Here is a 25,986-nt window from a genome sequence, read left to right as displayed (position 1 = left end):
GTTGGGAGAGGCGTTCCATCTGATATTGTCCTAATCCGTATAAGGCTTTATAGGTTAAAACCAGCACCTTGAATCGAGCTCGGAAACATACAGGCAGCCAATGCAAGCAGGCCAGAATCGGTGTTATATGTTCGAACCATCTGGTCCCTGTTACCAATCTGGCTGCTGCATTTTGCACAAGCTGCAGCTTCCGAACCGTCTTCAAAGGCAGCCCCATGTAGAGTGCATTGCAGTAATCTAATTTGGAGGTTACCAGAGCATGGACAACTGAAGCCAGGTTATCCCTGTCCAGATAGGGGCATAGCTGGGCCACCAACCAAAGTTGGTAGAAGGCACTCCGTGCCACCAAGGCTACCTGAGCCTCAAGTGACAGAGATGGTTCTAGGAGAACCCCTAAGCTACGAACCTAGTCCTTTAGGGGGAGTACAACCCCATCCAGGACAGGTTGGACATCCACCATCCTATCAGAAGAACCACCCACTAGCAGCATCTCAGTCTTGTCTGGATTGAGCCTCAGTTTATTAGCCCTCATCCAGTCCACTGTCGCAGCCAGGCACCGGTTCAGCACATTGACAGCCTCACCTGAAGAAGATGAAAAGGAGAAATAAAGCTGCATGTTATCAGCATACTGATGGCAGCTCACTCCAAAGCTCCGGATGACCGCACCCAACGGTTTCATGTAGATGTTGAACAGCATGGGGGACAGAACTGACCCCTGCGGAACCCCATACTGGAGAGTCCAGGGTGCCGAGCAATGTTCCCCAAGCACCACTTTCTGGAGCCGACCCCCCCCAAGTAGGAGTCAAACCATGTTGGTGATACCCTGACCCAGTGAGCAGTTGCACTGCTGCATTTTTCACTAGCTGCAGCTTCTGGTCCAACCTCAAGGGCAGCCACACATAGCTTGCATTACAGTAATCCAGCTTGGAGTTTAGCAATGCATGGACAAGAATGGTCAGGTTATGCCAGTCCAGAAATGGCCACAGCTGTTTTACCAGCTGAAGCTAGTAATAGGCACTCTTAGCCAGTGAGGTCACCTGGGCCTCTAGGTACAAAGATGGATCCAGGAGCACCCTCAGACTATGGATCTGCTCTTTCAGAGGGAGTACACCGCCATCCAAAGCAGGCAACTGACCAATTATCCGAACTCAGGAACCAGCAACCCACAGCGCCTCCGTCTTGCTAGGATTCAGACTCAGTTTATTGCCCCTCATCCAACCTACCACCACCAACCTAGGCACTGGTCTAGCACTTGCATGGCCTCTCCCGATTTAGATGTCACAGAGAAACTGAGCTGGGTATCGGTGTACTGCTGACACTTTACCCCAAATCTCCTGATGACCACTCCCAAGGGGTTCATATAGATGTTAAACAGCATGGGGAACAAGATGGTACCCTGTGGCACCCCACAGCACAGCTGCCATAGCTCACAGCCACACGCTGAAGTGTTGCGACTTCCTTTGTGCATGAGTAATGGACCCTCTCAAAATTAATACTTGTGTTATGTGTTTATTTGAAAAAGAGACCATCTGGCTTGTCTATATCACCATGAAGAATATCATATAAGGAGAGCTCATTCTTTTTTTTTTGGTAACATAAGACAAAGCTTCGTTTCGGTTATTGCTGGCAGTTTTTGTGAATGAAAAACTACATGCTTTGCACCTACAGCCCCCGCCTATAGTCCTATATACACTTACCTGGAAATAAGTCCCATTGAGCTCAGTGGGACTTTCTTCTGAGTAGGGACTCAAAGGATTGCTCCGTAAATCCTTACTGCCTTATATGAGGAAGATGGGAGAACATTATCTTCAAACTATGAGAGTGTACCTCTTGAATAGTAGCCATGATGACTAAAGATGCCTGAACATGTTGCTCCCGTGTAATATGTAAAATAAAATTCTGTATATTCTGAACAGGCAGTAAAAAAAAAGTACTATGTGAATTAGTTTTTAAAGTAAGGGTCACTTCACACATTCCTTGGCAACAAATCCAGGTTACTGCTGAGTGTGCACTCACAAGGAGTTGCTTCCAATCTTGGCTTACGATAAGGTTATCTATTATACAGATGTTACTTAATATTTGTCATATTCACAATTTATTTGTCATATTCACAATTTACACTTTGAAATATGCATTTAAAAACACACAAAATGCTTTCCTGGGCGTTAAGTCACACATGACATTAAATACATTTTTGCATATTAATATGTATATTTTTAAAAATACACATAGCAACTGCTGGTGTGTGTTGCCAGGGTCTCACCAGACACAGAGGGGGCTTAACCCTCTTGTCCCCTGCTGTAATTCTGGTGAAATCCTTTCCCAGAAGCTGCTGTTTGCATTTAGAGGGAACCCCTTATTGATACCAGTGGGGGATTTAATCTCAATTAAAATACTAGCTTCAGATTATGAATTTTATTCTAAAGTAGCCATTTGCTAGTGGTTGGAGCATATTTATATTCCCAATATCTGCAGTGTTAGCAACATCAGAAGGGATGCTTTCAAACTGAGGGTGTATGTCAGTTTTTCTGACTTCTTAGGGGCTAGTGGTAAAATGCTGCAGGCTTCCATCTCAAGAAACTAAAATGAATGAAGTCTGTCTTACCTGGAACTAAAAATAATGATAATGCTATTTAAGACTAACCAGAAGATTAATTTTTGAAGAGAGGCAGACATTTGTACTTTTCCGTCTGAAGTAATATTTATATATACAATAATTTATTACCACTTTATGACTTAATGGGAAGTGAGAGAGCCAGTCAAAACCACAGGGTGTGTAGAAGAAACTATATATGGTAAAGTGTACACTAGATTAACCTAGCAGATTTTCCAACAGCTGTAAAAAAAAAAGAGTTTGGTTAAGTTTATGTCTATATTTACAATTGTGAGATTAGCTGGTTTAGTGGTGTACTACTTCGCGAAGAGCCAAAAAGCCAAAAAAACAGTATGCTCAGTGCTGTAGTAGGCTGAAATAGACATGACCCAATAATACATACTGATTTGGAGAGCATACAGTTTTTGCTAAGTTTTATTTAAATTATTTATTTATTATTTCCACTAAAATATTCAAGGCAGCTTAATCCTAGAGAGGTGTAAAACAGGTTTTAAAACCTCCCCATTAACTTACTGTTCTGTCTAAAATAGTGGCCTCAGTAATGGATGGAAAGGTAGAGAGAGGGAAGAAGTGGAACTCCCCCCCCCATTAATTAGTGGCTTCTAATGGATGAGATTGTTCCGCCAAGAATGTTCAACCTCTTTAGCAAATATAAACTCAAATCACTCTGCTTCCCATTAAGTATTGTCCTGCTCCTTTTTGTTCCAACTCAAGTCTTTGGTATATCCCAAGACTCGATTTCAGCTTAAATGCTTAGCTATATGCATAAACACTTTTACATAATGTCATATGTGAAAGCTGTCTTGAGTGAGAAAAATAAAATGAGGATGACCTGGAGGGGCATCCATCTGCAGCTCCTTCTCCTCTCACTCTGTTACTCTGCCCAAGCTTGCTGTGGGGCAAAAAGAAAAATAGAGGAGGGAGTCCTACATACTCCAGAAAATGAAAAGGGAATGTTGGTAATGAGATCAGAAGAAGAATTAGGTGGGGAAAAGCTGGAGTTGTAATTGACAACCGCTGTAAGAGTAGTAATGTAAACTGAAGAATGAGAAAGTGAAACGGTTGTATCCAAATAAGTTATACTCAGAATAGACCCATTAAAATTAATGGGCCTGCGTTAGTCATGCGTTTATGGGTCTGAGTGGGCTAACATTGCCTACAACTCAGTTTCTACTGGGCATGGCTACATGCCAATTAACTGAGATAGAAAAAAATAACATCCATTTGATTTCCCCCCCCTCCAATATTCATAGTCAGTGTGGCGTAGTGGTTAGGATGAGACTAGGATTCATATCCTCACTCAGCCATGAAGTTCACTGGGTGACTTTGGACCACTTACAGTCTAACCTACCTCACAAGGTTGTTCTGAGGATAAAATGGAGAACCATGTATGCTACCTTGAGCTCTTTGTGGGTAGGACAGAAATGCGGTAGTAAATAAATAAAATATATTCTCTTTTATGTTTCTTTCCTATGCAGAAGAGTTGTATTATAAAAAACACCAGAGGACCTGGATTAATAGGACTCGGGTGGTGACAGAGTATATTGTAGCCCCTACCTCCCAAATACAGTTTGTCAACCCTGCAATAAATATGTGGTCTTCTAAAAGAAAATAAGAGGGAGGAGAAGGAGCAGCAGCAACAAATGTGGTATATTTATTTAAGATACTTACAGGCTGCTTTTCCAGTAGTCCAAAGCAGCTTATGGGGCAGATAAAAACCCTGAAAACAGTAAAACATATGACAAAAGTATACAAACTACTAGAGCCTCCAAATTGATAGTCAGTGTTGTTGGCTTCCAAAAACAGCATTTTAAGAAAGAAACTTGAGCTCTTTTCAGAAATAGACTGAAATTCATGGCAATGTAACAAAAAGAAATGGATTTTCTTGTAAAATTTCTAAATGCTCTGCTACATTGAATAGGTGTTTTCACAATCAATAAAGCATTTTTATGTGTTTCTAAAATATATACACTGAGGCTATAGATTTTCAAGACCTTTTAAAACCAAACTGAAATAATAAATAGATGATGTGTGTTTGAAGATTCCCTATGAAGGTCCTGATGTTGAGATCATGACTCAACACACCCTTAAAGGCGTTTGAAAAGTAGATTATGCAGGATATAATGAACCTATGGAACACCTTACCAGTTGATACTCGCTTAGCCCCTTCACTTTTGGGTTTTCGGAGGCAGTTGAAGACATGGCTCTTCGTACAGTCAGATAAATGAACATGCCACAGTTAGGTGGCTAAGGGGGTGGTCTGATTTTTGGGGTCTTATGTGAACAGTATTTTTATTATGTACCTGTTGATTTTTATTTTGATGTTGTTTTTGTATTTTTATTCCTTTGTATGTCGCCTAGAGTGACAGGTTGTCCTGCCTGATAGGCGTCCAATAAATTTTAGATAATAATAATAATAATAATAATAATAATAATAATAACAACAACAACAACAACCCTGGTTGGAAAACTTACTGAGCAATTTGTGCATCGCATAAGTAGTAATGTTGCCTTCAGCACACGCAGAGGCCACATTTGCATGAATTACCTGCTATTAGGCAGCCTTCGCTGTACTGTTGTTGACACCAGCTAAAAACGTTCTAGTTTAGGGAAGCCTACCCAAACATGCAAATTGGACATGTATTTTAATATGGAATTGCATTTTATTATGTATATTTTAAGGTACTGATTATAAGTTGAAAAATTTTAGGACTTGTTTTTAATTTTATTGGCATTTTAATGTAAACCACTTAGAGGCTTTGATTAAGTGGTATACAAATCTGTTTTAAAAAATCCTGACTTAATAACATGTTCTGTGCAGTAGGATGTAGCACCTTCAAAGATTTCATCACACATTGCCCATAGAACTTTCAACCTTCTCTTTACCTATGAAATATTTGGATTTTTTTAAAAAAGCAACAGTTGAGATCATCAGGAAGCTGTATTATGTGCTCACTGCTATACTGTATTCTTATGCATTTTATAGAGAGTTAACTGAATACCAACAATTCTATCCTCCGTAGGTATCTACAAACTTAGGAAGGCCCTACTACCTAGATTTGTTCTCTTTGGAAGTGGGTCCAGCAACCAGAATAGTGGGAATTTTCATCCCTTGCTGAAACTCTGAAGTTGCATATATTCAAAAATTTTGTATCTGCATAAATGTAGAGCAATCTAAATTTCTGGACAGCCTTGAATATACTTAAGCAGACGAAATGTCGTGTATTTTTTCTTTTAACTGTCTTTTTACACTCTCGGGCGTTTCTTTCATGAAAACATTTGTAACTTAAAATGTTGTGTTCATCTGTCTTTGTCTTGTTTTAGATTTATGTTAGAAAAGCACCAGGAAGTTGTTAAGATGAATAGTACAAACTAACTTGAAGAATTTTTTTCTTTTCAGTTTGTGAAATGTGGGTACGCAGGATCCAATTTTCCAGAACACATCTTCCCAGCTTTAGTTGGAAGACCAATTATTCGCTCAACTGCCAAAGTGGGAAATATTGAAATCAAGGTACTGTTAAAGAACTTAACTCTATTGCATGGTGCTTTGAGGTGCTCCCTCCCCCTTCTGAATAACTGCTTCTAATACATTGTGTGATCGTCTAGTTGTTAAAACAATGCAAATGAAAATTGACCAATGGTTCACAAGGAAAAATTCTCTGATGGAGCTATTAATTCAGTAGGTTTTGAAACTATTGTGACAGTATAAACAGGTGTTGTCCTCCAACTACTGAAGTGAGCAATTAGCAGTATTGTGTAGTTGTTAGTGTGTCAGACTAGGACTGGGAACATCCATACTGAAACTCTACTTAGCCATGAAGCTGACTGGGTGACCTTGGACCAATTGCTCTCCTTCCTTCGGCTTAAACTACCTCACAGGATTGTTAGGAAGATAACATTTTAGTATACCATGGATCATTGTTCCAATTATGCACCCATGGAGAGACAAGGAGGGGTCCTTGGTGAAATCCCCTTGAACTCCACCAGTATTAGCCACACACCCAAGCTCTGTTTCTATACACTGCTCTGCAAGTTACGTATATAACTGTGGGAAAAGTAGGGAGCCATCCAGTGTATTGAGAGCAGTGATCTCCTACTCTTCCTTAAGCGCACTGAAATGGGAGAATTAAATCTGTTTTCATGAGCTTTCTTTTTGTTGTCTCAAAACAAATCCCCTGCTGCAATAGACCTCTTCCTCTTTGTTTTCGCTATATCTGTGAGAGGTGGGATCTGAAAAGGGACACCCCCCCTCCGCAGTGCAGAGTACATAGGAGAAGTCCTTTGAGATATCAGCTGAATTATAAGGTGGGTAGCAGTAACACACATTGGGATAATCTTTTCAGAAATCAAGCCTCTTGACTAGTGAGATCTGTGGTAGTCTGTCTCTACACTGTGCCGGATAACGCAGACCGTTGATCTTTTGTGTCCCTTCGTTAATGACAGAAGGGAATTTTTGGGACATTCTGGACCATCACAAAGCAACAGAACCAGGTCTAAGATTTCTTCTGTAACAGCCCAAAGGACATAGCCCCCCCACGCCCTTTTGTTCCTAGTGATTCATTCTACTGGGGTTCAAGAATATCCTCACCCTTGAGTCAAGGTTTTTGGGGCCCTGGATTGCCCCAGCTGTTATGCAAGGTTAAGGCACAGGGTGCACTGCTGGTATCTCTGAGGTATGGCAGGGGGCTCGGACAAAATCAAGTGTGTGAGTGGGCAGCTAGCCAACCAGCTAGCTATTGCTTCGCTTAAGGTGTAACATGGGTGGATCTCTGTAGGTAGCTCTGCATTGTTTTGTTTAACTAGGCTAAGGTCCAAATTGCCCTCCTCAACCAGTTGCATAACCACAAGGAAACATGGTGCAATTGGAGAGATTAAAAAAGCAGGCCTTGCACGTTTTAGTAAAGCCAGGTCATGGGATGCACAGCCTTCTAAAAGCAGTACTAAGATGATCATTACATATGGGGCAGTACCATTTTCTCTTCATGTAGTTCACACAGATTTTTGGCTAGCTTCATTTGTGCAGAGTAAGTGGAGCAGTGTCAGTCATCTGATTCTGGCCCGCTTGCATTGGCTGCCTGTATGTTTCCGAGCTCAATTCAAGGTGCTGGTTTTGACCTATAAAGCCTTACATGGCTTGGGACCACAATACCTGATGGAACTCCTCTCCCGATACAAACCCACCCGTACACTACGTTCAAGATCAAAGGCCCTCCTCCGGGTGCCTACTCCAAGGGAAGCTCGGAGGGTGGCAACAAGGGAGAGGGCCTTCTCAGTGGTGGCCCCCAAATTATGGAATGATCTTTTTGACGAGGTGCACCTGGCGCCAACACTGTTATCTTTTCGCTGCCAGGTCAAGACTTTCCTCTTCCAGGCATTTTAGCATGTGTTTGAAATTGTTTTTATATTGCTTTAAATTTTAAAATTGTGTTTTAAATTGTTTTTAAAATATGTGTTTGAAATTGTATATTTGTTTTAATGTTTTTGATTGCTGTAAACCGCCCAGAGAGCTTCGGCTATGGGGCAGTATACAAATGCAATCAATCAATCAATCAATCAATCAAATCTGCATTTTAATGGGGAAGTTAGAATAAATGAAGTGACAAAAGTATTTGTGCAATAACAGATCTCTTCCATTTCCTTGCCTTACCACCATGGTCTAGGAGCATGTGTAGTCTTCTCATCTGCTACACCATTCTGTGTCTAAGTGCATGTTCCTTTTTTCCTCCTTTAGCTGCCTTGCAGTATCTCAGAGAGTATAATGAAAGGTTCTCTCAAAATGTACATACAGATGAGCAGGCTTAGAAGACGAGAATGCAGCAAGCAAAGGGGCAAGGGAGTTTTGTGTCTGCACCGACTTACACGTTATAATAGGGATTAGGTAGCACATCTTTTGAGAGACCTTGTCGGCTACAAGATGTGTTAATAATATCAAGAGTTAAGCGTTGTATTAGTATTGCCAACTTTAGATGTCCCATGAGGATTTTCTGTAGCCAAATAGCTCAAATAATTCAGCAGATACTGGGCAATAAAGAAGCATGGCAGATCCTATCTGACTAGATTTTACTTTGTTATTGCTTAGGATTAAGACATATTTCTGCACAGTAGGCAGTTCAATTGTACATATGTATTTGTAGCTGCCCAATCTTAAAGGCCTGGGGCAGATGTTTTGTCCTTGGGAAAAGGTGGTAACTGAGTAATGAATTGTCTGCTTTGCATACAGAAGGTCCCAGGGTCAGTCCCTGGCATCTCCAGGTAGGGCTAGGAGGGTCTCTGCCTAAAAAACTGGAGAGCTACTGCCAGTCAGTATAAATACGTATCTCAATGAACCAATGGTCTGACTCTGTATAAGGCAGCTTCCTGGGTTCTTATGTTTCTAAAATGCATACATGGAAGATTGGGGGGAAAAAAGATTACAAGGGTAACAGATATCTCCTTTCACCTGGCTTAACCCAGTTCTAGCCACCAAAGGCCATACTTAATAGGTTTCATGGGATAGATACTTGGATATTGGTGGGAGCAGCAATGAGTAATGAATGAATAGCATTGCCAAGGAGAGCATTGGGAGAGTGTTGTTCTGGGTATGTTGGGCCCAAGCCATTTAAAACAATGTGTCAAAACTGGCACCTTGAATTGTATCAGGAAGACCATAGGACGCCAGATACTAGAGTACTAGTGCCCCACACTTTTGGCAATCCAACAGATAAACAATGTGCTGGTGTCATGTATTGGACATCTGCTGAAACTCTAAAGCAGAGATGGGGAACCGCAGGACTAGGGCCAAGTGCATCATGCCAGACCTCTTTATCTGGCCCTTGAGACTCTCCCAAGAGTCTACACCTAAGACCATCTACACCCCTTACTGGCCCTGCATTTTGTCCTTCTTGAGTGTGTTTGCCTAACTGGAATGAGTTCTTGTTTGCTTGGATGGAGGGTTTTTTTTTTAGTGTACAGTATGTAGACACTAGCCTGCTGTACAGAGGCAAAATTTACCTGCTCTGGCCCTGCCCACCATTGGCCCATGATGCCTGGAAGGTTGCCCATAAAAGAATGTGGCCCTTGGGTTGAAAAAGATTCCTCATTCCTGCTCTAAAGGCTACCAAGGGCAACGTTGGCTATTTAGTATATGGATAATCATGCATTCGTTATTCATCATAAATGTGCTAGGTCTGTTTAAAGATTCTAAGATTGAGTCACATAGCACTCATTTCTTTGTTGAAAAGAAAAGTGGGTTGATTTTCCTCCAAATCAGGTAGGAATATTCCACTTCATTTCAAATTTTACGGGCTTATAAATAGAAAAAACAAGCATGACCAGATTTCTGAAGTAAGCCAAGGAAATGAACTGGAAGAATGTCAGTGTTGTTTCAATGTTCTGCATAATTTTGCATCTCTTACATATGCAAAATATAGAAATTTCAAATAAATGAAATTCAGAAAATGGCCCAGTTTGTATATAACAGTAAGCCATAGTCAGAAACAAAGTATGGCTTACTCAGTCACACTTGCTTCAACCTACATAGCTCTGGGATAAGCAGACTGTGAAATCTGGGTTTAGCGTTGTGTGCAAACCAACACTAGTGGTTTATTTCTCTCCAAACAAATTGCAAGTGGAAGCCAAAGTTTGCTCTTGACTTAGCCGGACTTCATGGTTTGTTTCTGGCAAAGGCAGGCAGGGCGCAGTTAAGCAGCACCCACCAGCACGCTGCTCATTTGTGGTAAATCAAATGACCGTGGCTTACCTTTATGTGGAAACGTAGTCACTGAAGGAGGGGTTGAAGCAGCTACAAATGTAAAATTTGCAGAAGCAGTGTTAATGCATGTAAAAATGTTACCTAAGAGTGGTATATTAACTTACTCAGAGCATACTGGGAGTTGAATGTATGTACACACTGGGCCTTTAAAAAAAAGCAAGACATCACTGTATAATTATTGTAGTGTTTAGGACAGTTAAGCGGACTTATCCTATCATATATTTGATTTTGTTTTTTCAAAGCATAATAAAACACACTAAAATAAAAAAGCACCACAAATATTATCTCAGTTATTAAAAGCCATCCCAGATGAAGCTCGCTCCGTGCTTTGTGCTGTTCATATCTTTCTAAATACCTTTCAAGCCTGTTTTACTTGGCTTCTACTGATTCAAAGATTTGGATAACTGCACAATCATAATAAACTACAGTTGTAGTCCCTTGTTAGGTTTCCCTCCTCTTCTCTAACCCAAACTTCCCACCCAAGCTCCTGAAACAGTAATTACAGAAAATTGGCTTTATGGGGATGTAAGTAGATTGCATGGTACAGTCTGGATTTTTTTTGGGCAAAGATGGAGGTGTATCTGCTCTCCTTAGCCCTTAATTGAAATATAGCAAGTAATCTAATGTAGTTGAAGCTTATGGTTTTCCTTAGTGAGGTGGGATGACCTGGGTGGCTTATTTTAGATTAGGTGGCAAATACCAATTGGACAGGTTGGTATTATTCTGGTTCTTTAGTTTGCTTGTTTGCAAAAAAATAGAATGCTACACAAAAGAACAATGAAAAAATATAATTTTCTTTGCTTTGCTAATTAAAACATGCAGCTTTTTAGATTTAGCATATCTGGCTGTAGGATTCCATCCTATTTCTTCACATTTAGTGGTGGCGACACCTACCCTGTGGAATTCCCTCCCCTTAAATATTAGGCAGGCACCATATCTGTTATCTTTTCGGCGGCGCCTTCCTCTTTCAATAAGCCTTTTAAGTTGAGACCTGTCCCAGTCTCTGTCTGTGTTGGAATTGCTTTTTAATATGTTCTTAAACCTTCTTTTTAAAATGTTTTTAATCTTAGAAAATGTTTTGAAAGCTGTTTTTTAAGAAATGTTTTTAAAGATGTTTTGTTTTAATGTGTGTTAAAGTTTGTTTTAAAGTTTGTTTTTATGATGTTTTAAAGTTTTTAGTGCTTTTGTTTGCCACCCTGGGCTCCTGCTGGGAGGAAGGGCAGGATAGAAATCAAATAAATACATACATTTAGAATCAAAATGAGTAACACCTAAATTATACAGTATACTTTTTATTTATATAATATATTTATTGGGTGAGGCATAATTTAAATGGTCAATTCCTGGAGGACTGAGGATGACAAATACTGATTGTAAGTAAGCAGTGGGTTAAGGTAGATGTCGGTGAAAAGTTACCACAGGAAAGCTGCTGCTTTCATCATTGCAGGCATACCAGGATTACTATAGTGCAGTATCAGTGAAAATCAGAACATCAGCCATTGTGTGCACGGAAATAAATTCCTTTGGGGGCTGTTCCTGTTTTATTTTTTTAAAGTCTGGTAGCCATACTCTCACTTGCCCTGAAGTATGCTGAGCTCAGAGCATTTCCACCTGTCCCTACATCTGGTTTTTTTGCTTTATTTCTGTTGTGTATACTTGAAATAATTTGAATAAAGATTTCACTTAGGCCTCTTCTGATTTTCTTGCTTCTGCCTTTTCCTCATCTTTCTTGACCTGTTGAAGTAGAATGACAAAAAAATGGTAAGTGAGGCGCCCCTGTGCTGTCATCCACTCTTTTGCTTGATGGGACTTTGTAGCCTCTTTTTTTTTTCTTGTCGTGTCCTCTTATGTTTTGAATACATAACAATTTTAATCTTTCTTCATTGCTTTGATTTGGTAGCTAGCACTTTCTTAAAATTATTGTACATATCTTACAAACATGGTATGTCCTAATATTTGTAGTTATCTGTACAGGCAAGGAATCTGCAGGTCAGTCTGAGGTTAACATCCGTGCTAGAAACCACTTATTAAACCATAACAAAAATGAGGCTTAGATAAAATACTTGCATCTCACCTGCTTATATAGACAAGACATATTCTGTGAGGAGTGTTAAAACTGGTAATGCTAGTTCACACATGCAAACTGGCAGTTTCTTCATATGATTCCTTATACAGTCCTCATGTATACATCACATGGGGAAATGCAGTACTGTATGTGAATTAGTGGTGAACTGTTCGTAGACAGGGAGATCTCTGTGATCTCAGTTATACAGCAGTTCTCGAAAGTGCAGCTGCAGAAATCGCAACATGTCCATGCGGTGAACCTTCATATGATTCCCCACACCATGCTGTGTTCCCGGGATACTTGAGGGGAAAAAACAACTAGCCTGTATGTGTGAATCTGCCCTTAATATGTTCTGTGTCATCATGTTCCCATATAGTTAATACTTAAACTCAGGATTCCCTCCATGCTTCTTAAATTGAATTTTAAGTAGTTCATGTCTGAAGCATGCACTAAAAGCTGTGTGAACTGAATGTTTTGATTTATTGTCCCTCTCTTGTTTGATGTAGATTGAAAAAGAAAAATATTTTAAATGCCGTGTCAATAGGACTATGGCGGCAGTGGAGTAAAATGATACGTTGAGTGTACTCAACAACCTTGGTTCTCTTTTTTGCTTCTGATTTTGCTAAACATTATTTTAACCACAACTAATACGAAGTTAAGAGCTATAGTAGTGTGAACTGCCTTGAGTTACACAGTTACAATAAACTAATAAAGGTCTTAACGAGCAAAATATTAAAATCCTATTTGAAGGAGGATATCATTTTGTTTTTAACAGTCCAAATAAACTTGATTTTTAAAGGATGTCTTTTCCACCTTCATGTAACTTCCCCATATGAGAGAGTCTTTAGGTTTGTCAAATGTTCTATAGTTGTGCAAGGTCAGTTCTTCTCTTTGAATTTGAAAAATAAGGGACAGTCTTGTTTTCATCTCCATTTTTTTAAAGAATTGGCTTCAAAGCATGGGGACAAATTTAACTTTGTTCATTTCTAATATCATGTCAATTAAGGTAAGCTTCTTCTATGCCAAGGGCAATGTCCATGTGGGGTTTTATCACTGACTTGCAGTGTAAAGTAATAGATCCCAGAGTTGCTTAATCATTCCCGAAATAACTATATAAATCAAATCTAAGTTAGGAATGAAGTTCATATTTCTGTGGTAAAGAACAGTACTAGAGGCTTGAATAACTGTTGCTTTTACATTGAAGAACTTGGAAAATCTGATGATGTGGACTAATATAAAAGTTTGACTGTTTTTCCAATTGGTGTGGAATTTGTGGTCCCTTACTTCCTTTTGCTACTTGTTTTCTGTGCTTGTGCAGCACTCGGTATTCCCATTTAGTAATGTGCACAGAAACATGAAACATGCATGGAAATTTTATGCTAAGCCCACCTATTGTGTGCAGTTCCACATCACATGACCTGTTCATATATAAATGTATAATAAAATAGTCTTGAATGTATTAGTAGAGAAATCTACATGTTAGCTAGGCCCTCTTACGTCCCAAATTCCATGAGATTTATATTTACATAGCTGTTTGCAGTTGTGCCTATTGTGTTCTTTCATTTTTAAATGCCTTGCTTTATTTTTCAGTGGAATACCTAAGTTTCCTCCCTCTGCCCCTAAATTGAATTGTTAGACTCAATAAGAAAACCAGCTTCTTTTTGTTATTGTTTCCCGAAGTGTCAGATTGAACCAACTGTTTTGGAAAATGTTAATTTACCAGTTTCCCTTTGCAACTTGTAGGATCTTATGGTTGGCGATGAAGCAAGTGAGCTGAGGTCAATGTTGGAAGTTAACTACCCCATGGAGAATGGCATTGTCCGGAACTGGGATGATATGAAACATCTTTGGGACTACACCTTTGGACCAGAAAAACTTAACATTGACACAAAAAACTGTAAAATACTTCTCACAGAACCGCCTATGAATCCAACAAAGAACAGGGAGAAGATTGTGGAGGTAGGTACCTTTTCAAGATGTGTCCTGCTATGCAAAATAGATCCAGATTTTCCTAATGGAAGCCCATAGTACTTTCTGTCCATGAAAGCCCATAGCGCTTCTCGGATTATTCATCATAAAATGCTCCAGGTGGCAGTGTTCTTTAGAAGTTCTATTCTGTTTAAAAAGCAAACAAATGTACATTTTATGCAGGATCATATAAGTAACTGTGTTCAGAACCTGTTGAAACGGCAATGGAAATGTATATATTCATAGAATGTTTCATAGTGAAGTTATTCATCCTTTTTACAGTGCCTTGCAAAAGTACTCAGACCTCTGACCAATGCTCTCCTATTACTGAATTACAAATGGTACAATGTAATTTCATTCTATATGACATGCTATTTATAGGTTCAAATAGGTTCAAAGCTAATAATGTTGAGCTATGTCTAGAAAAACGGGCCGGGAGCCAACATAGTTTCTGGAGCGCTGTTGTAATGTGCTGTCAGTGATACACCTGTATTGGGATATGGGCTACCACACTGTATACCAGCTGGAACTTTTGAAGAGCCTTCACAAAGTATCCTCAAATCTCCATTATTACTGTGGTGGAAAAAGTGTAAATGATTGCTGTATCTGGATCATCTCCCTGCCTACCGGTACTGGAGAAAGGCACTCTTGGTCTCTGCTGCAACCTAAGCTTTCAGAAGCATCCCAGGTCTTTAAATCTTGCTGATCAGGAGAAATGAAACAACATCTGAGGTATCCTCTAATTTATTAGTGTTGCCAATCATCTGTCTTGTTTAAAGAATATTGATTCATGCTTGTCTGCATCCAGTGGCCATACACTGAATGATGAAAATTGGAAACAGTCATTAGCACATATTACTAGCATATTTGCGGCACTGAATTCTGAACTTCCATGCAGTTTACCTGATTTTACCTTTTATCTAAAATACACACCGGAATTGTATCATAATGGAAAGCCCTGAAGACATGATGAATTATAGCCTGTATAGTAATCACCTTTTGAATCCTTCCTGCTAAAAATGAATAGAAATATTCACTGAATGCTCACTAGGTTTTGGAGGAAGATTTGAAAAGTCCATAGTTGCTGCTACCAAAGGCTGCAGAGTGTTATTTATACTAGTAGTTGTCTCTAGATGGAGATTCATTATCACAGGTTTATTTATTTATTTATTTCGTTCAATTTATATACCGCCCATAGCAAAATAGCTCTCAGGGCGGTGAACAAACAAGAGTAAAATACAGTACATCATAATGATAAAATCACGAAAACATATACAAGACACAAATAGGAAAACAAAACATCACTAAACTAAAAACAAAATACATTAAGAAGATTAAAAATAGGTTATTTGTATGCTGCTTTCCCATAGTAAACCATGGTCAAAATGGCTTGTAACATCAGGAAAGTTTACATTTCAAGATAATTCAATAACCATACAAAACATAAGAAAATTTAGTCATGCAAATATTAATAGGCCAATTAAATATTTTGAGGTAATACATACATTAACATCTGGCTTGTAACATCAGGAAAGTTTACATTTCAAGATAATTCAATAACCATACAAAACATAAGAAAATTTAGTCATGCAAATATTAATAGGCCAATTAAATATTTTGAGGTAATATATACATTAACATCAAAATAACAATTCATGTGAACGCCTAACTATTGAAACACAAATACATAATCCAAATCGCAGCAAAAACAGTTCATCTAATCTAAAACTAAAATGTTGCCCCCCTGGGGGGGGTGATGTCACCTCAAAAGATGGCAATTTAAATCCTCTGCTCCCATCAACACTGCACTGAAACTAATTTATAATAACCCTAAAGGCAAACAACACTTTAAAAAGCTGGATACCTGGCAAGGCATTGAGCCAGAGCACTTTGGGAACAAAAGAAAAGCTGTTCACAACATAATTTGCGCATGCACCGCGGAGCTGCAAACACTGAGGGCGGCCTGGAGGTAGGGCCTACAACTTTTTGCAAATCAGTTAAACTTGCAAAAGAAGACCTGGAGCCTATGGCTGACTTACTGCAGCAATTTAAAAATAACCTTAAAGAGGAGTGGGTGGCTGCCCTCTCCCTATCGCAGACAGAGATAAAAAGGTTAGCAGATAAGCTGTGGGACGTAGCTAAAACTGCTGACAAGGCTCTGGAGTTGGGCATGAAGCACAAGATTGACATAATGGTGCTTAAAAAAACAACCATGGATATGCAGTGCCAGATGTATGAGTGGGAGGACAGAAGTCACAGAAATAATTTGGGGCAGGGGCTCCTGAATTGGCAGGGGGACAGGACCTCTTCACCTCTTTTTATTACCTAGATAAATGGCATCTTCAAGGACTTTCAGTTGGAAAAATGAGACACAGAATGCATCCACAGGGCACTGGCCCCTAGATTCTCAGGGCCAATGCCCCAGAGATGATATTATTATTAAATTTCACATGGTGAAAGAAGAATTAATGTACAAAGCACGACCAGAGCCCAACCTTGAGTGTAAAGGAAATAAAATCTACCTTTTCCAGGACTTCAGTAACAAAACACTACAAAAAGGTGTGATTTCAAACAACACGCAGAAAAGCTTAAAAATGCATTCATTCAGTATTGGTGGGGTTCCCCATTTAAACTAATGTAGCCCATTGTCCAGGCCAACCCTGTTGGATTCAGACTTGGACTCACTGGTGTTTTTTCTCTCTGTCATGTTTAATGTGGAATTTCAGCTTAGAGCACCTTGTAGATCAGCTTACAGGTTACACAGGACTCTGCATTTCTGCATAGCATAACTAAGCATGACTACTCAAGCTAAGACAATGTTGCAGCAATTGGGCACCACTTGGACCCTTTAAATACGTTACTCTGAATGGGACTTAGTTAGCAAGCTGGCACTTCTACAAACAGGTTGAAAAGCTGATGCTTATCTGCTCACTGGTGCTATCTGCTCACAGTGCGCATCCTTGGCAACAGGGGTGGAGTCACTTCAGCCAGTTCCTCCTCTAACACTGCCTCTGGTTGAGCCTCTGATTCCTCCAGTTTTGGAGGAGCTCCAAGTGACGGCTGAAGCAACAGGGCAGGAGAAGGGTCAGCTCACTGTCAGATAGCACTTCGTCATTTGTAACTGGAACTAAGGCAGTGGTTCTTAACCCTTTCCACTGGCAGCAGTCCTTGGATTTCCAAAATATGCTCTCGCACCCCCTGAAAAAATAAAATTCATTTTTTATTTTATTTTATTTTAATGTGTGTTTTAGCCTAACTTAGCTAAGATAAATGACAATTTTCCAAAATCTTTGGTTGTATAGTTAATTTTCTGCTTCTATTTAAATGAATTTTTAAAATCTCGAACAACTCGTTGCACCCCTAGAAAAAGTGTCTCGTACCCCCGGGGGTCCGTGCACCCCAGGTTAAGAACCGCTGAACTAAGGGGATGAAGCTGTCTAAAATGCTGAAGCCTTCTCCTGTTTCAGCCCCCTCGCATTACAGCCCACTGGGTACCTCCCCAGGATCCCAGTCCTCTTCTTCCTGATCACTCCAAGAAGAGCTCTCCAACGGGGCCTTTGACACACGTGAAGGCACCACTCTGACAGCAGCAATACATGATGAGGCCAAGAAATTGCTCAAAGCTTTACATATGCATCAGAGAGTAGAAGAAGGGGTGTCGGAAAATACAGCATCCAGCGAGGAAGAGCACCCACAGGACTCGCAACATTGCTGGAAAAAGCAAGCAAGCAAAAAAAGAACCAGCCATGCAGAGATAAAGCAGCTTGAAAAAGCCATCCTCTAGCAAAAATTGAGTGATGTTTGGAGGTTCATACAAGCAGCCCATACAGAAAAGTTTACTTTATTTACACACTTGGATGCTGCAGGACCCGTATTACACAGGAAGATAGCTGTGACTCTCAAACACTAATCTTTTAGGATTATATTTGTCAACCTGCACTATTCATAGATATCTCACCTAACTCGTTTATTGCACCTAAAATTCCCCCTAGATGTAGAAGTAAAACTTGGGGACCTTTTACAGAAATAAGCGGAAGGAATGGCACTTATTAATATTAGATCTTTTAAGATAGGAGGAGCATTGTAAAATACACTAGGGGAAGAAATCTGAGGACACTATAAAAAGGCTCATAGTAGTGTTACATGGTATGCTCTGTATTTGTGTTCTGAAAGTAACTTCTAAGTTAGCTATTAGAAATTTAGCGCTGTCAAAATAGTTTTAGCAGTCTGCTAAATATTGACAATTTTTCCACTGCAAAAATCAATTCAGTTGTTCAACGTTGCATATTAAATTAATCCAGCTACAGTCAGTTTTATGACAACTTCTTTTTGAACTTATAAAACCAAAATGAGCCAGTTTTGCGCCATCATTCATACAAGTAAAACTATGCATTTGTTGAGTGAATGAAACATCTCATGGAAAGAAGTCCAGCTGTTTTTATACTGCAAGCAGTGGTCATGCTTTCCAGTTGAGTAGCCTTTGACAGTGGGACAGGATAATTAATTGTAAGTCAGACATATAAGAAATCGTTACATTTGTAGCCCACATTGAAAGAGATAAAGGCATTTTCTCTCCCCCGTTCCTCCTCCTTGATGCTCCTTGTAGTGGTGCCTCACTTCCAGCTCCTTTGGCTGTCCTCTTATTACGTCTCCAGAGTAGATGAGGCACAACTGTCTGCTGACATGACGGTGTTCATTTAGCAGATGTTAAGGGTAAAAACAGTTCATATTGCCTGCAGGTTTAGTTTATTATTCAGTATTCATTCCAAAGACTGTGTGTTTAATTTGGTGATTAAATCTCTCTCTCTCTCTCTCTCCCTCTCTCTCTCCCTCTCTCTCTCCCTCGCCCTCTCCCTCGCCCTCTCCCTCTCTCCCTCCCTCCCTCTCTCTCTCTCTCTCTCCCTCCCTCTCTCTCCCTCCCTCTCTCTCTCTCCCTCTCTCTCTCTCTCTCTCCCTCTCTCCCTCTCTCTCTCTCTCTCTCTCTCTCCCTCTCTCCCTCTCTCTCTCTCTCTCCCTCTCTCTCTCTCTCTCTCTCTCTGGAGCCTAAATTTAGGAATCAATTTTTTAAAGTGACTAGAATATTCCTCTGAGTCATATTTGCAGAGCTACAATTTACAAATTGCTTCTGCACCACAGTAGCTGTTTTTTCTCTGACACTGGACAACTTTAATGTAAAATCTGCATTGGATTATTTTACATAGGCTTCCTGAATTATAAAGCAAAAGCTCTGAAGGTCTTGTAGCCTGTTATTCTAGAAGTTAATGAGTCACCCTCTTAAATAGGGCAGCAGTCTTTCCAAAAATACTGGGACTGAAATTCAATCAGTACTTGATTCCTACACTTAATTATTAAAAATAAAATAAAGAATATAAGAAGAGCCTGCTGGATCAAGCCAGTGGCCCATCTAGTCCAACATCCTGCTCTCACAGTACAAATATATCTCCCCAACAACACTATTGGAACGAATTAAGTATTGGAGCATTTTGTATTTAAACTGCGTCAGAGCTATCATGGTTTGCAGCCAAAGTCTGTTGAATGATGGAGTCAACCAATATTTCCTTGCTATTCTTGTAAAACCATACCAGTCGAAGGAAGCGGTCATGTATTTCTGCTCAAACACTTAAGGAAGAGGACAAATGCGGCCCTTCTTGTTACCACAGTTAAGACCCCACAAAAGTGATTTCTGTGTTAAAATCTTTTTCGTTTAGGTATCATCCAGCCAAATATTAAGCCTGATTAAGATCAGGGTGGATAAAATTGATTTTTAAAATTAGACCTTAAAAATGTAAATTCTAAGTTTCTCAAAGAGCAACTTTGAGAAACGTCTGCTCAGAAGTAAGTTCCATTGGGTTCAATGGACTTACTCCCAGGTAAGTGTGTATTGGATTGCAGCCTAAGTTAATAACTAGGCTGAATCTAAGTATGTCATACTCAGGTTAATTTAAGTCTGTTGATTTCAGTAGGTCTACCCTGAGTATTGGATGGCAGTCTATGAATAAAAGCATGTTAGCTCTACAATTCATCTCTAAATTGAATCAATCCCTATGGCACATAAACTAAGTCTGTGTAAATGAAAAACCACTTTCACCGTTTCTCAAATCGTAAATGAATATTTACACTCTGCCTACCAGACGTTAGCCTGATGAAAACAGTAGCCATGACAGCTTGTGAGGTGAAGCATGGAAATATAGGAACATGAAAATTGCACAAATTTGTATTCTTTTTAGTGTTGCTTCTTTCTACTCCATTCTGTTTTTTGGAGTGTAGGACTGGGTCATGAAAAAATAGCAAGCAAAATACCTAAGACCAATGGAAGTAAGGTCCAATAGTTACTGAGCAAAAGTGAGCAGTTTAATTGTCAGTTCTGTAACAGAACGTTTGAAAGACATTCCCTCTGTAGGTAAAAATGGAAAATCTGCAAGATGTATATAGCGTGATAAGTACAAGATGCCAGACCTGGTTATAAGAATGAAGTAACCATCTAAATAATATGCTAGTTGTAAATTAACAAGATTTGTGCAAATTTGACTGATTAAGAAAATGGAAGACTTAATCAGTGGGAATTTAAGCTGATTTAAAGCTGCCTCTTTTTTTTACTTATTTGAGTCAATTCACTCCGGTTAAGCCTCATAGGAATTCATCTCTTTTCTGTTAAAATCGATGAGACTGAACTATAGCAATAAAATTTGCCTAAGTAATAGAATAAAGAAGTTACTGAATGTGGTTGCCATAGCAGTGCGACCATAGATGATGAGGGGTGTGGATACCAAATCTTTTGAAGAACAGCTGCAAAAGCTGATTATGTTTAGCCTGGAGAAATTAAGGCTTATTTATAAAAAGTTTGTACACTTTAATAAGAAACTACAATAAACACAGAAATAAAACATTCTAGTAAAATGGTGGGGAATCTCTGACCTGCTGGCTTAACTAATTAGGCCAGCCAGGTCTCAGAGGTTGCCCTTCCAAACTGCTTTTGATGAGCCATGCCCACCTTGCCTGCATCTTTTCATGGTGACGGGGAAATGCCAGGTTCTTTTTTTAAAAAAAAACACCCCTGAATTTTGCCTGTAAAGAAAGAATTGGGAGCACATGAAGATTCTTGCTTTGAGGCAGCCACAGCTTACAATCACCCGGCATCGTATTGCATCAGTTGATTGTCAGTTCAGCAGCCTCACCCTAAGTGTTTCTCAGAGGAATCTTTCCCCATCCCTGCAGTAAAACATTAGCACTAAATATAAAACTGATGACAGCAAAGAACTGGTATAGTGGCTAGGAAACGCCTGGGTGGAAAAGTTTGTCTTTAATTGCTGGTGAAGCACACAACCATTGGTGTCCACTTCATCTCCAAAGGGAGAAGGCTGATTGACCCTTAGCCATAAGGCGGACTACAGCAGGCTGTGACACAGTCCACAGGTCTCTTCTGTCGATCATGAGGACTGAGGTGGTCTATATGGGAGAAGCCCGCCTGATTATGATGGTGGTCTTCAAATATCTGAAGGACTATTATGAAGACGATGGAGCAGACTTGTTCTCTGTTGCTCCAGAAGTCAGCACTAGAATCAATAAGCAGAAATTGCAGAGAAACAGAATTCAAGAAACATTGGGAGAAACTTCCTAACTGTATGAGCTATTTGACAGTGGAACAGACTGCCTCGGGAGATGGTGGAAGTTTCACTGGAGGTACTTAAACAGAGGGTGGGCAGCTCTCTGTCAAGGATACTGTGGTTGCATTCTATGTTGCAGATCTTGCATTGATTAAGGGGTTGAACTAGATGACTTTCCATTTCTCTTTCAACTCTATGATTTTAAGCCTGGAAACCACTTAAGCACATCTCAGGGGTGTGGGTGTCAATTGAATAGTGTGTGTGTGTATTGTCTTTTTGTTTCATTAATAGCAAGATTTAATTAGGTGGTTGCGTAGTTGAACTTACTGCACTTAACAGCTTTGAAAGAAGTTACTTTTGCTTTGTATTCTGTCCATCACAGATTGCACTCTAGAAAGGTAATTGAGCATGGAACTGCATGGAGTGGGCTAGATTCAGACATGCCCTTCTGTGAACAAAAGGGGCTCTAATCCATTGGAGGGTTCCACGGGAGAAAAAACAGGAGGCAATTCCCCTGCAACCCTTGGCACCACTTCTCGTGCAGTTCCAGAGGGTCTTGTAACCCTATCAGGGGTATTCAGGATAAAGGGGAAATCGGTGAAAATATTCTCTCGCACCCCCACCCCCCCGATTTCATGGGAAGTTTGGATCCAGCCCGTCATGTATTGCTTCTCTGTACTTGACCGGGAAAAAGAAAAGAATATAGGTGTGAATGTTTTGGCATCTTCTGAGGCTTCCATGTTACTTTGTGAGACAGTAAGGTTAATGCTTCTATTCTTGATTTAAAACATGTGGCCCACTACTTAAGTACTACATTGTGCAAAGTTTGACTGGTACATTGACTGAACTTGGCAAAATAGAATGTTTATTTAATGATATCATCAGTTTGCTATTTTGTCACAAAAACACCTTGAGCAAATACCTCATTCCAAAGTCAAATGTCAAAACTAAAGCATATATTCTTTTTGCAAAAATTATATTTAGTGTAACTTATGAATTGATCCTTAAAAGTAAGTCATAAAAATGTAAAAATTTCTCAAAAGTGACATTGGCAGTTCTCAAACAGGTGTTCACTTATGCCAAGGAGAACTCACAAGTGTTAATAAGAGGCAATAAAAGGTGTGTAAGAGTGCAGTCCTGACCATGTCTACTTGGAAGTAGACATTACAAGATTATGACATAAATGTTTACAAGATATAATCCTGCAAAACTGGATATTAATGATCTTAAAACATTAAAAGTGATAGCTTTCAACGTCGCAATTTTGAAAGTATGGATTTCCATGTTTGAGGGGTGGAGGAACTCATAGGGATACTTTGACCTATGAACCATGCTTTTTAGCAAGTACTGATAACAGAGTCAGGAAACAGTGCTTAGTCATACACAGATCATACCTATGAAATTTACTATATTTCTACAAGCAAAAGACAATGTTTATTTTCCAGGTGATGTTTGAAACCTACCAGTTTTCCGGGGTCTATGTAGCCATTCAAGCAGTTCTCACTCTGTATGCACAAGGTGAGTGTAAATACTCAACAGTGGTCAGCAGGGTGGAGTGGCAGTGCTCACCTGACCTCTTGTTGCCGGCATTGCAGCTGCTTACCAGAGAGAGGGATAAGGCGGCAGTGGGGTCAGTGTGGTGCAGACGTACCATCGGGAGCACTGGATTACCTCTGCTGGTGTATTTGCATCGCATCGCACTACCTCCTGGTGAGCAGCTGCAACACAGACCATGAGGCCAAGTGAGTGTTGCTGCCCAGCCAACCACGATATATGTAAAAATTACTTTGTACTTAAGATTTATGTCTGGTTCATGTAATGCCAAGAGTCCTTGGCCACCCTTTTTACTAGCAAAAGAAACAAGCCATCGCAACCCCAGCTAATGGCAACTTTCTCCAATGATATTATTTGGAGGCCTTTTTTGAGGTGAGTAACTGTGCAGGTTGCGTAGTGAGAGATTGTGGGGTGGCCCTGGCCACTTTGGCTTGGGCCACAGCGACTTTTGGTCCTGCCCACTGCTGGCAGAGCGAATGCAGTCTGTGTTGGGAAAGGTTCTCCATCCTTGCTTGAAGGAGAAGATAATAAGCATGGCCTGTAGTACTTATGTTCTCTACAACGTAGTCTTTTCTATTGCTAAATGAGATACTATTACCAGCTCATAATTAGGACAGGGAGAACACCTTGGCAGATGTACGAGGCTGCAGTTGTATGTTATGCTGCTCTTGGGTCAAGTGTTAATTTCTTATCGAAGCAAATCACTCCACATATTGATTGAAAAGGCTCCAAAGCCTATTCAACTGGCCCTTTCATTTCCGGAGACTCTAGGAAGACTGTTTGAGTTCTGTTGCTTGAAGAGAATAAAGCACGTATCCAAATACAAATGGGACCACGGTGCATATTTGATACAAGTTGTTCTAACCAGATTCTTCTTACGAGATTGCATTTTAAAGAATATGAAGAAAATGGCTGATATTGGCAACATTATGTTTAGAATAGGGAGGGTGTTTTTTTTCCTGCATACAAGGAGAACGGTATTAACAATTTTTTAATGGCTCAGTGTGCTAGGTTACACATTTGAAGTACAGTAGGGCCCCACTAATACGGCGGGTTAGGGACCAGGCCCCCGCCGTAAAGCGGAAATTGCCATAAAGCGGCCCCAAATGACGTCAAAATGGCGCGCGCTGGAAACCCCTCGCCGTATTAGCAGAACAAGTGCTGTAAGAGCGGGGCCTTTCCCTAATTGAAAACCACCGCATGAACGAAGCGCCGTAAAGCGGAACGCCGTAAAGCGGGGCCCGACTGTATTCATTTTCTCCGTTGTGCTTTTATTTCCTTAACGAGAGAAACAAAAGCAATCTGCAACAGGGAAAGTCCCATAAAAGAAAAGAAAGACTGTACAAGATGACACCAAGATTGAGCTGCCCTGTTTATGGTGCTTGTCTTAAGACTGTGTCAAAACCCCTTCTTTAATCATTTGAATAATAATTCTTTCTAGGCTGCAGCATGGAAAGCTTAAGATGTTATAGTGGCATGCTTTCCACTTTGAGGGTGAAATACGCTGGCCATTCTTGATTATTTTCATAAGATAGGGCTGGGCCTCACACTCTTGTCTAGCTTTTAACAATGACCCAGATGCTTCTAGGGTCTATGATCCTTCTGTTAAATACAGAACTTCATCTTTCCATCCATTTGATATGCAACTCTTTGGCACAGGACAGGATGATTAGCTCAAGGCTGTATTCACCCTGTACTCACCAACACTGAGGGCTACATGCCAGCCACGAGTATGGCTCCCTACTCCTACACCCACCTACACGATGCTCACAGGCACACACACACCCCTTGACTAATACGTGCAGATCAGCTGAGGAGGAGGGCTTACCATTCCCTCCCTGCTCATCAAGTGATTGATCTGATGTTTAGGGAGGGGCTTGATTTACATCCCCATCAGAGTCCAGTGCTTAACTCTGTGCCATTTGTAATTTAATTACAAAGTACAGCTGCTAGGGTTACTAACTGAAGTTTCCAGTAAGTCTTCTAAGACAACCCTATGTGCATATTTCTACATGAATATATAAGTATCCTAATCTGGAGGTATTCAGACATGGGTAGCTGTGGTCAGCCTCTCTCTGTCAAAGAGGGGCTACAGCTGGAGCACCAGCATGAACTGGTAGAAGGCACTGCATGCCTTGGATGCCATTTAGGTCACCCACAATACTGCTGCATCCATCAACATCCCTGGTCTTCAGATCTGGTCTCAGGGAGAGTGCAGCCCCATCAGTAACAGAACTAACAGCTCACTCCAAACAACCTCAGTCAGTGTTTACGCTTAAATGAAATAAAGGCATGGGAGATAAGATGGGGCTATAGCAGTATTCAAAGTGGGGTGTGATGCTATCCCACTCCTTTTTACTATCTCACAGGCTTCTTGTGAGGATAAAATGAAGAAGGCAAGGATCATGGATGCCACCTTTCGCTCCTTGGA

General features: G+C 40.2%; 1 protein-coding gene across 1 annotated transcript in view; it reads left to right on the top strand.

Annotated features, from left to right (window-relative positions):
* ACTR2 (actin related protein 2) overlaps positions 1-25,986 on the top strand; it is a 42,164-nt gene that overhangs the window by 2,622 nt on the left and 13,556 nt on the right. Inside the window, exons 2-4 of the mRNA XM_061622234.1 lie at positions 6,015-6,125; positions 14,173-14,388; positions 23,447-23,519. Of these exons, the coding sequence (XP_061478218.1) occupies positions 6,015-6,125; positions 14,173-14,388; positions 23,447-23,519 (400 nt within the window). The remainder of the gene's footprint in view (positions 1-6,014; positions 6,126-14,172; positions 14,389-23,446; positions 23,520-25,986) is intronic.

Source organism: Rhineura floridana, chromosome 4, assembly GCF_030035675.1.
Source record: "Rhineura floridana isolate rRhiFlo1 chromosome 4, rRhiFlo1.hap2, whole genome shotgun sequence".
Lineage (NCBI taxonomy): Eukaryota > Metazoa > Chordata > Lepidosauria > Squamata > Rhineuridae > Rhineura > Rhineura floridana.
This window is presented reverse-complemented; position numbering and strand designations above follow the sequence as displayed.